Source organism: Eubalaena glacialis, chromosome 10 (assembly GCF_028564815.1).
Source record: "Eubalaena glacialis isolate mEubGla1 chromosome 10, mEubGla1.1.hap2.+ XY, whole genome shotgun sequence".
Classification (NCBI taxonomy): domain Eukaryota; kingdom Metazoa; phylum Chordata; class Mammalia; order Artiodactyla; family Balaenidae; genus Eubalaena; species Eubalaena glacialis.
Genome location: NC_083725.1, coordinates 78,822,731 through 78,835,545, shown reverse-complemented (window position 1 = coordinate 78,835,545; position 12,815 = coordinate 78,822,731). Strand labels below are relative to the sequence as shown.

The window sequence follows — 12,815 nt, the reverse complement described above, 5'->3', positions numbered from 1 at the left end:
GTGTATCACATTGATTGATTTGTGTATATTGAAGAATCCTTGCATCCCTGGGATAAATCCCACTTAATCATGGTGTATGATCCTTTTACTGTGTTGTTGCATTCTGTTTGCTAGTATTTTGTTGAGGATTTTTGCATCTATATTCATCACTGATATTAGTCTGTAATTTTCTTTTTTTGTAGTATGTTTGTCTGGTTTTGGTATCAGGGTGATGGTGGCCTCATAGAATGAGTTTGGGAGTGTTCCTTCCTCTGCAATTTTTTGGAAGAATTTGAGAAGGATGGGTGTTAGCTCTTCTCTAAATGTTAGATAGAATTCACCTGTGAAGCCATCTGGTCCTGGACTTCTGTTTGTTGGAAGATTTTTAATCACAGTTTCAATTTCATTCCTTGTGATTGGTCTGTTCATATTTCCTATTTCTTCCTGGTTCAGTCTTGGAAGGTTATAGCTTTCTAAGAATTTGTCCATTTCTTCTGAATTGATGAATTTATTTGCATAAAGTTGTTTATAATATTTTATCCCTCTTTTAATACATGCAAACTTTGTAGTGATGTCTACCCTCTCATGTCTGATATTGGTAATTTGTATCTTCTCAATTTTTTCCCCAGTTTGCCTGGAGATTTTATCAATTTTAATGATGTTTTCAAAGAACTAGCTTTTGTTTTCGTTGATTTTCCCTGTTCTTTTTCTGTTTTCTATTATTTTGATTTCCACTCTGATCTTTATTAATTTTTTATAGTATCTTTAGGTTTAATTTGCTCTTTGTCTAGTTTCTTAAGGCAGAAACTGAGGTGATTTTTTCTTTGACCTTTCTTCTTTTCTATCATAGGCATTTAAAGCTATAATTTGCTTCTTAACTACTGCTGTAATATCATGCCATTCCACAAATTTTGATACACTGGACTTGTTTCACTTCAGAATTTTCTCTTTTCCTTTCTGATTTCTTTTTTGCTTTCTGGGTTATTTAAAAAGATGTTATCTAATTTCCAATATTTGGGTATCATTCTGTTATTGAATTTTAATTTAATTTCATTGTAACCAGAAAACATACTTTGTATGATTGAATTCTTTTAAATATATTGAGACTTGTTTTATTGCACAGAATATGGTCTGTCCTGATAAATGTTCTGTGTGCGTACCAAAAGAATGAGTTTTCTGCTCTTGTTGGGTGCAATGTTCCATAAATGTCAGTTAGGTTAAGCCAGTTGATAGTGTTGTTCAAATCTTATTCATCTTTACTGATTTTCTGTCTGCTTGTTCTATTAACTATTATGAGAGGGATGTTGAAATCTCTGACAATAATTTTGGAATTCTCCTTGTAATTTGATCAGTTTTTGCTTCATGTATTTTGAAGCTCTGTTATGAGGCAGAAGAACTTCGGGGATTGTTAAGTGCTCATAATGAATTTACCCGTTTATTTTTATGAAATGCTTGGTAATATTCTTTGCATTGAGGTGTACTTTGTCTGCTATTAATATAACCACTCTCGCTTTCTTTTGACTAGTGTTAGCATAGTTGGTCTTTCCTTATCCTTTTATATTGAACCTCTTTGTACCTTTATATTTATTATTATTTTTTTTTATTTTATTATTATTTATTTTATTTATTTATTTTTGGCTGCGTTAGGTCTTTGTTGCTGTGCGCAGGCTTTCTCTAGTTGTGGTGAGTGGGGGCTACTCTTCGTTGCGGTGCGTGGGCTTCTCATTGCGGTGGCTTCTCTTGTTGCAGAACACAGGCTCTAGGCGCCTAGGCTTCAGGAGTTGTGGCTCATGGGCTCTGGAGCGCAGTCTCAGTAGTTGTGGCGCACGGGCTTAGTTGCTCCACGGCATGTGGGATCTTCCCGGACCAGGGCTCAAACCTGTGTCCCCTGCATTGGCAGGCAGATTCTTAACCACTACGCCACCAGGGAAGTCCCTCCCTTTTATTTTTTTTATTTTTTTTTATTTTTTAAATTTATTTATTTATTTATTTATTTTTTAATATTTATTTTTGGCTGTGTTGGGTCCTCGTTTCAGTGCGAGGGCTTCCTCTAGCTGCGGCAAGCGGGGGCCGCTCTTCATCGCGGTGCGCAGGCCTCTCACTATCGCGGCCCCTCTTGTTGCGGAGCACAGGCTCCAGATGCGCAGGCTCAGTAGTTGTGGCTCACGGGCCCAGTTGCTCCGCGGCATGTGGGATCCTCCCAGACCAGGGCTCGAACCCGTGTCCCCTGCATTGGCAGGCGGATTCTCAACCACTGCGCCACCAGGGAAGCCCCCCTCCCTTTTATTTTTGAAAGATGTTTTCACTGGATGTAACAAGTGTAGGTTGGCAGGGGTTATCATTTTGGTTTGGGGTTTTATTTTTTATTAAAATGTGTTTGGGGTTTGTTGTGCATGTTGCACCTGTGGGTTTGTAGTTTTAATTACATTTCAAGACATTTCTTCAAATATTTTTCTCTGCCTCACCTTTCTTCCTTTATGGACTCCATTTATACCTGTATTAGGGCACTTAAAGTTGCCCCATAGCTCACTCATGCTCAATTTATTTTTCTATAATGAATATTTTATTCATTTTGTATATTTCCTACTGCTGTGTCTTCAAATTCACTAATCTTTTCTTCTATAATGTGTAATCTTCCATTAATTCCATTGAGTATATTTTTCATCTCAGATATCATTTTTGTCTCTGGAAGTCTGATTTGCATCTTTTTAATATTCTATATCTGTATATAACTTTTTGGAGGAATATGGTTATAATGGCTGTTTTAATGTCTTTGTTTCTAATTCTAAGATATGTGTCAGTTCTGGGTTGGTTTTAGTTGAGTTTTTTCCTTATAGGTTATGTTTTGCTCCCTCTTTGCATACCTCGTAATTTTTAACTGGATGCCAGACATTGTGAATTTACCTTGTTTGGTTGCTGGATATTTTTGTATTCCTATAAATTTTCTTGAGCTTTGTTTTAGGATTCAGTTTACTTACTTGGAAACAATTTGATTCTTTCAGGTGTTGCTGTTAACATTTGTTAGATATGACTAGAAAAGTGCTCAGTTTAGGTCTAATTATTTCCCATTTCAGAGCCAAGACCCTTTAGATTCTCCCTTCAGTGCCCTTTTGTGAGGTTTTCCATCCTGACTGGGGGAAACAGGCCCTATTCCTGGCTCTATATGAGTCCTGGGCACTGTTTCCTCTAATTCTTTGAGTTGGTTGTTTCCCCGGCCTCGTCAAGTTTCCTCACGTGTGTGTTGATTGGTACTAGGCTCTGCAGATCTCTGAGGTTTTTCTCTCTGTGCTGCTCTCCACTTTCTGGTACTCTTTCCTTAGAACTCTAGCCACCTATTGTCCCCAGCCTCTCAGCTCCATATCCTTAACTCAGAGTCCATCAGCTTCTGCCTGGGTTTTGCCTCCCTGTGTTTTATTCTGGAAACTCTTCTTAAGGTAGTAATTTGGGGCAGTTGCTGGCCTTATTTATTTTCCATCTTTCAGGGATCACTCTCTTTCTTTTCCAAATGTATTGTGTGTTGTCATTGTTTCCTATATTTTGTTTTTGGGTTGTTTCAGACAAGAAGGTAAATTCAGTCCTTGTTTCCCTGTCTTGGCTAGAAACAGATGTTGGGGCTGATGCACTCTTCATCTCCTTACCTGTTCTCAATTCACGTATCCCAAACTCTCTTAGATGCAACATGAAGCAGAGTTATCCCCTGTGAACTTGCTTGTCCTCATTTTTGTTTGCACATATTATTTTTGCCCTTAGAGTGCTTTCCTGATCTAAAATTATTTAACTAAATAGGGTAGGACATAATTAATCTTCCATGACATCTGATTTTGAAGGTCTGATTCAGAGTACATTCCATTTGAGAATGAAAAGAAAGGGCAGGAGTGTATTATGACACCTTTTGCATTTATTTAACATCTAAACAGTTTAGAAATGAAGCCAATATTTCAGCAGAATGCTTAGCAGCATTTAATCTTTCAGCTACAGAGATGTCTAGTTGAAATCCTTTTTCAGTTACTCCATCTGCTTGGCCCTTACTGAACATTTATCCTGCATTTGCCTTAGTTGTAGTTGTGTTTGTACCTTGTCTGTTAAATTATCAATTAGATTCATATTTAGAAAATGTGTCTATTAGCACATTTAAAACTTAGCAGCTAGAATAATTTAAGGAGTTATTTTTTCCAATATATAATCCTTATTCTATTATTGTGGATTCCTTTCTTTTTCCTACTTTAGGACACGAGCCAGAAATTCCATTGTTCCTACGCGAAGGTTTTTAACCTGAAAGTAGGATCTTTTGATTTGTTCTATTTGAAGAAAAAAATTATGTTCCAAGGATGTGATCCTACTCTGATCTTTTTCACTAGAAGGAAGGTGGGAGTAGAGGGTTTTGTTTGTTTGTTTTTTTCTGTCTGTAGGTTTATGAGAGACAAATGACTGATACAAGCTGGTAGGTTGCCTTTATTTCCATAGAAGTCACTCTTCGGGTAGTTACAAAGTCAGCCTTTTCTTTTGTCTTTTTAGTCTGTTATAGTGAGATGACAGCGATTTTCATAATGAAAGAAACCGCTAAAATAACAAAACAAAGTGATAGCTAATAAATCAGCAGAGGAAATGATCCTGGAACATTTTCAGATTTAAAACTGAATCATCAAGATTAAGTTTTTAACTAGTGTGGTTTTGGTGAAGGAGAGCAAGGTAACATTGTGGAGGGGGCACTGGAATGAATTGAAAGGATTAGGTTACAGTGTTAATAGCGTATCCACTAAATTCTTTGTGACTCTGAGCAAGTCTTGTGATTTTGAACTTTAATTTCCTCACCTGTTATAACTAAATAAACTAACATTTAATGGGTGATTCTATTGTACCAGGCACATTGCTGGTCAGCTTACTTATTATACTTCATTTAATCCTCATATTAAACTTAGAAAGTAAAAAGAATCTACAGCTTACAGATGAGGAAATGAAGGTTCCAAAATGTTAAGTAACATTCAACATGTTGAGCAATTAAGTCTTAAAGGACAATTGATTCTAAGTCTTTATTACTCTAAAGCCATGAAGTTCTTTCTATTCCTGTTTCTTCTGTTTCTAAAAAGCACTTTAATGTTTTTAAACTATGAAGCATGTGTTTTGTTTGCTAAGGTGGTAAATTGCCACCTGCCTTAGGTCAGGCTCTCTCATTTTTGTTCCTATCAGTTTTCCTACTTGCAGTGTATTCTGATTATTAAAATCTTACCTATTTGTTAGTGCCTGATTCACCAGTGATTTACAGTGATGTCTTCTTCATGTGAGAACTTAAAGCATTTATTATCTATCACTTGTTTATTAGTTATATATTTGAGATACATTTAGTCATTTTATATTTGAAATTTGGGATAGCTCTCGAATTGTTTACATTTCTGCATGTCCATGTATATAACTGCTACACTTAAATCATAAGCTCCCTGAGGGAGCCGCTTCTTTCTTGGCATGTAGCACAGCATTGTGCACATAGCATACATAACTTAATAAATAATTGTGTGAATGAATGCTGTCAACTAGAATATTTTAATCATCATTCCCAGTTATTCACTTCTCATGGGCAAATTTATGTAGGATGTTTTCAAAATATTAAATTCTGTAACTTTACATAGTGCTGTTAGCTTTTTAGAAAAATGCTTTTTAAAATTTTTGAAGAGGGTTCAATCAAAATCAAAATGAGTTGGAGTTAGCATGTAGACTTATTTTATTTGTCAGGGAGACCAGTTACTTTGCCCATACCTCAGAGTTCCAGAAGCTGGTGCTCTTTGCCTCCCTTTTCCCCTTACAATCAAAGAAATCAAAAGAACACTTGAGTAATGTTTAAGAGATCTGGGTGGTCTCTGCTGCTGCTGCTGCTGCTATTACTCCTACCACTACCTCTTCTGTTACGAACTCAAGAGTCAGTTAACCATTCTGGGCTTTGGCTTTCTCATCCTTAAAAAAAGACTGAGTTTGGAATATGTGATCTTTAAAGACATAGTGTTCCAGAATTTTTAAAACCTGCAAGTTTAAAGTAAATTAGGTTTCAGAATTGTGAAGTAACATTTGATTCTTGCATTTCAAAATATTAGTAGCTTTATGTTAATTGGGGTTTTTTTGGGAAAGCATTTGTGATTTCATGTTCTACTTTTATGGTTAATTTTCTTTTCTAATTTATCAGTGCTCCCTCACGTGTTGCTAAAGGAGTTGTCGAGCACACCAAAATGAGTCTACATGGTGCTAGTGGGGGACATGAGAGATCAAGAGATAGACGAAGGTCAAGTGACCGATCACGAGATTCATCTCACGAAAGAACAGAATCTCAGCTCACTCCTTGTATTAGAAATGTTACTTCTCCAACACGACAGCACCATGTTGGTATGTAAAATCAACTAAGCTTCCCAGTGGTTTTTAAAAGCATGCATATACCTTTTTTTTTTTGGCCACGCCTCGAGGCTTGCGGCATCTTAGTTTCCCGATTGATCCTGGCATTGAAAGTGTCCTAATCACTGCACCACCAGGGAATTCCCAATGCACTTACCTTTTTAATGCAGTAATAACAATGATTTGTGCCTAGTACTTCAGAGTAAAATTAACTTCTTACTTCTGTTCATTGCTTCTGTTTTAGCTTAGCTTGGTTCTTTGCTGTGAAAAAACAATGTATTAAATGAAACTTAAAAGTGAATTTCTTTTAAGAGTCTGGGACAGTCTTAGAAAAGAAATAATTTGAACAGCCTTTAAAACTGTAATATGTAGATTTAAAATTTTTTTCAGGTGATTTTTATCTTGTGAGATATATAGCAGTGGTTTATTTTAAAATAGTTTGTAGTGAATTATTGATAAGAATCCTTGTTAATCATATTAAAAAAGGAAGTGAAAGAGTAACCATCATAAGGTAATTTATCTTGATTTTTGACAATATTTTAAGTTTAATAAAAAAAATAGAAGAGGAAAAGGAAGGTGTGAAGTGGTTTTTTTTTTTTTCTTTTCTTGAGCTCAGGTCTTTTTCTTCCTTCCTACTTATTACTATAAATGAATGCTATTACCCCAGGTAAATACATTGTGTGACTGTAAAACAGTAGTCTGAAGTAGAGGTACATAAACAATGTGAGCTTGCTGATTTTTATTTTCCACGCAGAAGGCAAATTAAATACTTTGACTTACTATTTGAGGTAGTTTCTGATTACCTCGTATAAACCAAAATCATTTATATTAGGGTCTGAGTATGTGGAGACGTTTTCAGTATCTAAGTAGGTCTTAAAAGTCAGACTAATACTGATAAGCTAAAAACCAACAAAAGTATAAATAAGAGTTGACAGTTTGTTATATGCAAAGTTTAGTATCTGGAAAGAGAATAGGAGATAAATTATTTTATTACTTTAGCAAATTTTACTTTTGGGATGCTACCAGCATTGTGGAAATAGGCAATAAAAGGGAGGTGTCAGGGTCTCTCTGGAGATACAGCAAACCTAATTATATAACCAGTAAAGCTGTACAGAGTGTTCTAAGTAGCTTGAGTCATGGAGGAATTTGGCAAAAGCTGATGAAACTGATGAGATGGAGGTACATTTTTAGGTCACCTTTAAAGTTTAGTAATCTAGCCTCTAAATGAAACATCACAAAATCTTAGTTTTAATGTCCCCTTTGTAGACTATTGGAACAACTAAAGAAAATTTTCTGAATTTTAACAATGTTTCCTATTAAAATTATAGCTAATAATATGATCCTATAAAATTTGTAGTAGTGCTTTATTCAAAAATGAGAATGAGAACAAAGCAGTATATCATAAGCTATTAAAACCACTTAATTTGCTAAGACATTAAAAGTCATTTGAAAACATAAATATACTTCTTAATGATTGCAGTGAAATGTTTTTCTTCCTTTGGGACCTTCCTTTTGTGAGACAAATTGCTGGTTTGGGGATTTCCTTATTAACATAGTAAGAGTCCAAAGTTTGTACTTTGTGTTTTCAGAATAGTGTTAATACTTTCAGTGTTTAGGAGAGTTAAAATTGTTATTAATCTTTTACTAACTTTCAGTGCTTATTTATGTGACTTGTGAGAATATTCCTCTCCTTGGGTTTCTATATATTTTTAAGTAGAGCAATAATATAAAATTTACCTTAATTTTGATCTTAGTCTGGGTCAGCATTAGTCAGCTATATATCTTTTTTAAAAAGTCTACAAAATTAATTTTTTTAGAAAACAATTTTATGTTTTAGGTTTCATTCCTAGAAAATAAATGAACATATATGATCTGTGAAAATGTTATTTGAAATCAAAAAAGCAGAAATGCTGTGATATAAAACAGCTTTTCTAAATCGCAGTTTTTAAAAGATATATATAAATCTCGAATTTTTAAGAAGAAAATTTGCATAACTTTGTTTAACATCTATATTTCAGAACGTGAAAAAGATCACAGCTCCTCTCGTCCAAGCAGTCCTCGTCCTCAAAAAGCATCTCCAAGTGGTTCCAGTAGCAGTGCTGGGAACAGCAGCAGAAACAGTAGTCAGTCGAGTTCAGATGGCAGCTGTAAGACATCTGGGGAAATGGTGTTTGTGTATGAAAATGCAAAAGAAGGAGCTCGGAATGTAAGAACGTCAGAACGAGTGACACTAATAGTGGATAACACTAGATTTGTTGTAGACCCATCCATTTTTACTGCACAGCCAAATACAATGTTGGGCAGGTTTGTATTGCTGTTCTTTGTATTGTTAATTATAAAGCACTTTAACATTGCTTTGTTTTTTTTTTTCATTTAAAGTTTTACAGTAATTCTCTGGTGGAATACAGTGTTCCTGCTGAGCTTTGGAGGTTAAATAATTTGCTGAAGTTAATCCGGCTAGAAAGTGGTAGAGCCAGATCTTGAACTTGTTTTTATTTCAAATAATCTTTTCTATACCAGTAGAAATAGCAAATATGTTAGTTAAATGAAGACAGGACACTAAAAGATCTCTACAGGTTGAAAGCATAGATTGTATTTAACAAGGTGAATTTAACAGTGATAATGCTTCCTTTACTTGGGGCTCCCAAATTCAACCTCCAAATACAGCAGGTATCAGCATTTCGTTAGCTGAAAAGTTAGCATGAGTTACCAATTTGATGTAGATACTTAAAAAAGAAATAATATTAACAAGTAGTTAGTAGAATGAAGGAGAGATAATTGTCTCTTAATCTGTACTAGTCTGGAGTAATAGATTAATATTAAGTTTGTAGTTATGGGAACCACAATCTAGAACTGATATAGACAATATGGACTAGTTATGGGAACTTCTGTCTAAGAATATAGACTTGATTTTTCAAAGTGTTCAAAACTCGGATCAGACACCTTTTAATTGTAAAATTAGTGCCTTTTTTCTATTCATTCTAATATAAAACGAAGGAGACACATAAATGAAATGGAAGTTTACATGAGGTAAAAAAAAAAAACAACAAACTTGTGTTTTTTGCTAGGTTGCATATGTAACTATTTGGCATACCTCTTGCATATGTAACTATTTGGCATACCTCTGTGTGTGTGTGTGTGTGTTTGTGTGTGTGAGATTTGTAAGTACCTCTGAATACCGAATAAATGCCAGCATGTGACATTGTTTACATTTTGAGTAGACAAATATTTCCTTTTAACATTGGCACTAGACTTTACATCTGTACGAAAAAAAAAATACTTGAACTCTATAGGCTTTTATGTATTATTAGAAGCATAGGGAAGATTGTTGATGGGAGCTCTTAGGAGTATGACTCAACACTGATAATACTTTATATTTTTACCTAAACTGTAAAGGAACACAGTTAAAAGGTAGAAGTAGATATTTGAAATTTTTCTTCAGCTGATAGGCTACATTTTTCTTAAAACAAAACAAATGCAAAAGATTTTTTTTGTGTTTGTGATCCATATTGATCTGAAAAGTATAGCTTTCCCCTTTTGTAAAAATTTCAAGTATTTGAGAAAATTGCATGACATTTGATTCCTGAAAGACTCTCTTCTTCTTTTTTTCCCAAATCAGTGAAGGCTTCTTTTCATGTCAGTTGACGAAAGCATATCTTTGAGGATGAAAATTAATATTCATGGGAACTATAAAAAACAGTTGGCATTCTTTTGGAAACTTTGAAATAAAAAAGCTTTGTTTTTTTTTTTTTTTTTTTTAATTTTTTAAAATTTATTTTAATTTTGGCTGCATTGGGTCTTTGTTGCTGCACGCAGGCTTTCCTCTGGTTGTGGCGAGCAGGGGCTACTCTTTGTTGCGGTGTGCGGGCTTCTCATGCGGTGGCTTCTCTTGTTGCGGAGCACGGGCTCTAGGTGCCCGGGCTTCAGTAGTTGTGGCACGTGGGCTCAGTAGTTGTGGCTCGTGGGCTCTAGAGCGCAGGCTCAGTAGTTGTGGCGCACGGGCTTCGTTGCTCCGCGGCATGTGGGATCTTCCTGGCCCAGGGCTCGAACCCGTGTCCCCTGCCTTGGCAGGTGGATTCTTAACCACTGCGCCACCAGGGAAGCCCAAAAGCTTGGTTTTTTATAGGTTTCTGTGTTACAACAAAAGAGGGAACTATTTAAATTGGGAAATTGTTGAATAGAAAACTTAGATCAGCCATATTTACTTTAGGAATGTGGCATCATTGAATTCAGAGGTTCAAATTCCTTTAATCACAATTTTAAAATTTTCTTGGGAGTTATGCATTATGCATTCAGCTTTTCATTTTGAAGGACCTATTTTGCAAATTACCTCTTTTCTAAATAGTTACTGTTAAAGGGCCAACAACATGACTTGAAAAAATAGAAATTCATTTGTATTTTCCTTTTGTAAAAATTAATATTAAGAGCTTGTTACTTATTTATTTAGAATTTTCATTCTCTTCTTAACTGGGTCATTCCTCCCTACCGCAGCATTTGATTGCTTGTTTTTCAGTTCTGGAATGCAAGTATAAGAATTTTGTGCAAAATTTGTTACATTTATAGTTAAGATTGTGAAAAGTAACCTAATCTGCATACCCTTATTTTACTTTTTTCTAGTTTAGATTACTATATGTGCTTCTTTATAGAATAACTTTGCTTTGAAGACAGTAGTTTTAAGGAAAAGGCACAGATAACATAGTTTTCCCTCCCTCCCTCCCCCTCCCTCCCCTCCTTCTCCTCCCCTCCCCTCCTCCCCCTCCCTCCCTCCCTCCTTCCTTCCTTCCTTCCTTTCTTTTTTTTTTTAAAATAAGTACCTGATTATTTTTTATTTTTTTTTTTTAATTTTTAAAATTAATTATTTATTTATTTTTGGCTGTGTTGGGTCTTCGTTTCTGTGCGAGGGCTTTCTCTAGTTGCGGCGAGCAGGGGCCACTCTTCATCGCGGTGCACGGGCCTCTCACTATCGCGGCCTCTCTTGTTGCGGAGCACAGGCTCCAGATGCGCAGGCTCAGTAGTGGTGGCTCACGGGCCCAGTTGCTCCGCGGCATGTGGGATCTTCCCAGACCAGGGCTCGAGCCCGTGTCCCCTGCATTGGCAGGCAGATTCTCAACCACTGCGCCACCAGGGAAGCCCTGATAAACATTCTTGAACTAATTTAATGACATAATTTAATGCTTAAATTATAATTCCTTTTTACTTTTGTACATGAAAACAATTTTCCCTTTTGAAGGAATATCTTAGTGATATATTTCTCAATTATTGGCTGCCATAGGATGTTTGGATCTGGCAGAGAACATAACTTTACACGTCCCAATGAGAAGGGAGAGTATGAGGTGGCAGAGGGGATTGGCTCTACTGTGTTTCGAGCTATTCTGGTGAGTGCTCTTTCTTATGTGTATTGATTGAATCAGTTGACCCCTTCTTGTTAGGTACTTGGATTGGAAGCAGAATTCTATTTGGATATCTCTATGGAAGTATCCAGGGCATTTTTTTAAAAATACAATTTATCTTTTTTTGGTGTGTAAATATAATATATAAATAAATGAATTTTATAACCTTCATAAAGATAAGATAGGGGATAATTCATCTCTTAAGTCTGCACAGGCAATTCTTTCAAGGGTTTAGTGGTAACATTTCTATAGTCACATTACTCCACCCTCCTTAATTCTATTAAATACAGTAAGTTGATAATTTTTTACTACCAGAGAATAAATGTGGCTACTGGAATTCTAATATTTTATTGCATATAACTAACAATGGACACTTACGAACATTTAAAAGTCATCTCTAAAATGTATTTCTTACCATCTTTGTTTTAAAACTTAAAAAAAAATGTTTAACTTTTTATTTTGAGGAATATTTGAATTAGTACTACAAGTCCCTACTTATAATTTTAAATCAGTGATAAAGGTTTGATTTATAGTGTGTGATAGTTTATGCCACAGTCTGAAAATATGGTTTCCTTAAATAGTTTCGTGGGAAGAGGAGAGGGAGGATCCTGAGGTAGAAGACAGGAAAAGTAGTTGATAGTGATCAGTACTAACAAGTACTTTGAAAAGTACCAGAAGATGTCTTGCTTCCATTCATGTAGCAACTTCAGAAATAATGTTGCTGTGGCTCTGAACATCAAGAAGCTTGAGGCAGATCTTAATTTTGGGGGAAGTGCCTTTTCAGCTGCCCATACTTCCATTTGACCCCCAATGGAGTTGATAAGTTACTCCATGACTCAGCTATGGAGTAACTTATCTGTAGCTCTGGGCCAGCCCCTAACAGCATTTTAAGTAGATTTTGGAAATAATTACTATTATTGTTTGTAATAATGTGGGAAACACCAAAGAACAGTATTTGGAAGAAGAATATCTAATTGTGTGTTCTGTTTGCATATATTTGAATACTTGGATATGATTTTGAAGTTCTTTACTAAAAACCTTAAATTTTGCTCAATTCTCTAGGTAATATTT

General features: G+C 35.3%; 1 protein-coding gene across 5 annotated transcripts in view; it reads left to right on the top strand.

Annotated features, from left to right (window-relative positions):
* The window catches only part of BTBD10 (BTB domain containing 10), a 78,062-nt gene that overhangs the window by 48,190 nt on the left and 17,057 nt on the right, over positions 1 to 12,815 (top strand). For all 5 annotated transcript variants that reach the window (XM_061203050.1, XM_061203048.1, XM_061203051.1 and 2 more), the window contains 3 exons: positions 6,152 to 6,348; positions 8,373 to 8,658; positions 11,627 to 11,729. In XM_061203050.1, coding sequence (XP_061059033.1) covers positions 6,195 to 6,348; positions 8,373 to 8,658; positions 11,627 to 11,729 — 543 coding nt within the window. In that variant the 5' untranslated portion in view covers positions 6,152 to 6,194. The remainder of the gene's footprint in view (positions 1 to 6,151; positions 6,349 to 8,372; positions 8,659 to 11,626; positions 11,730 to 12,815) is intronic.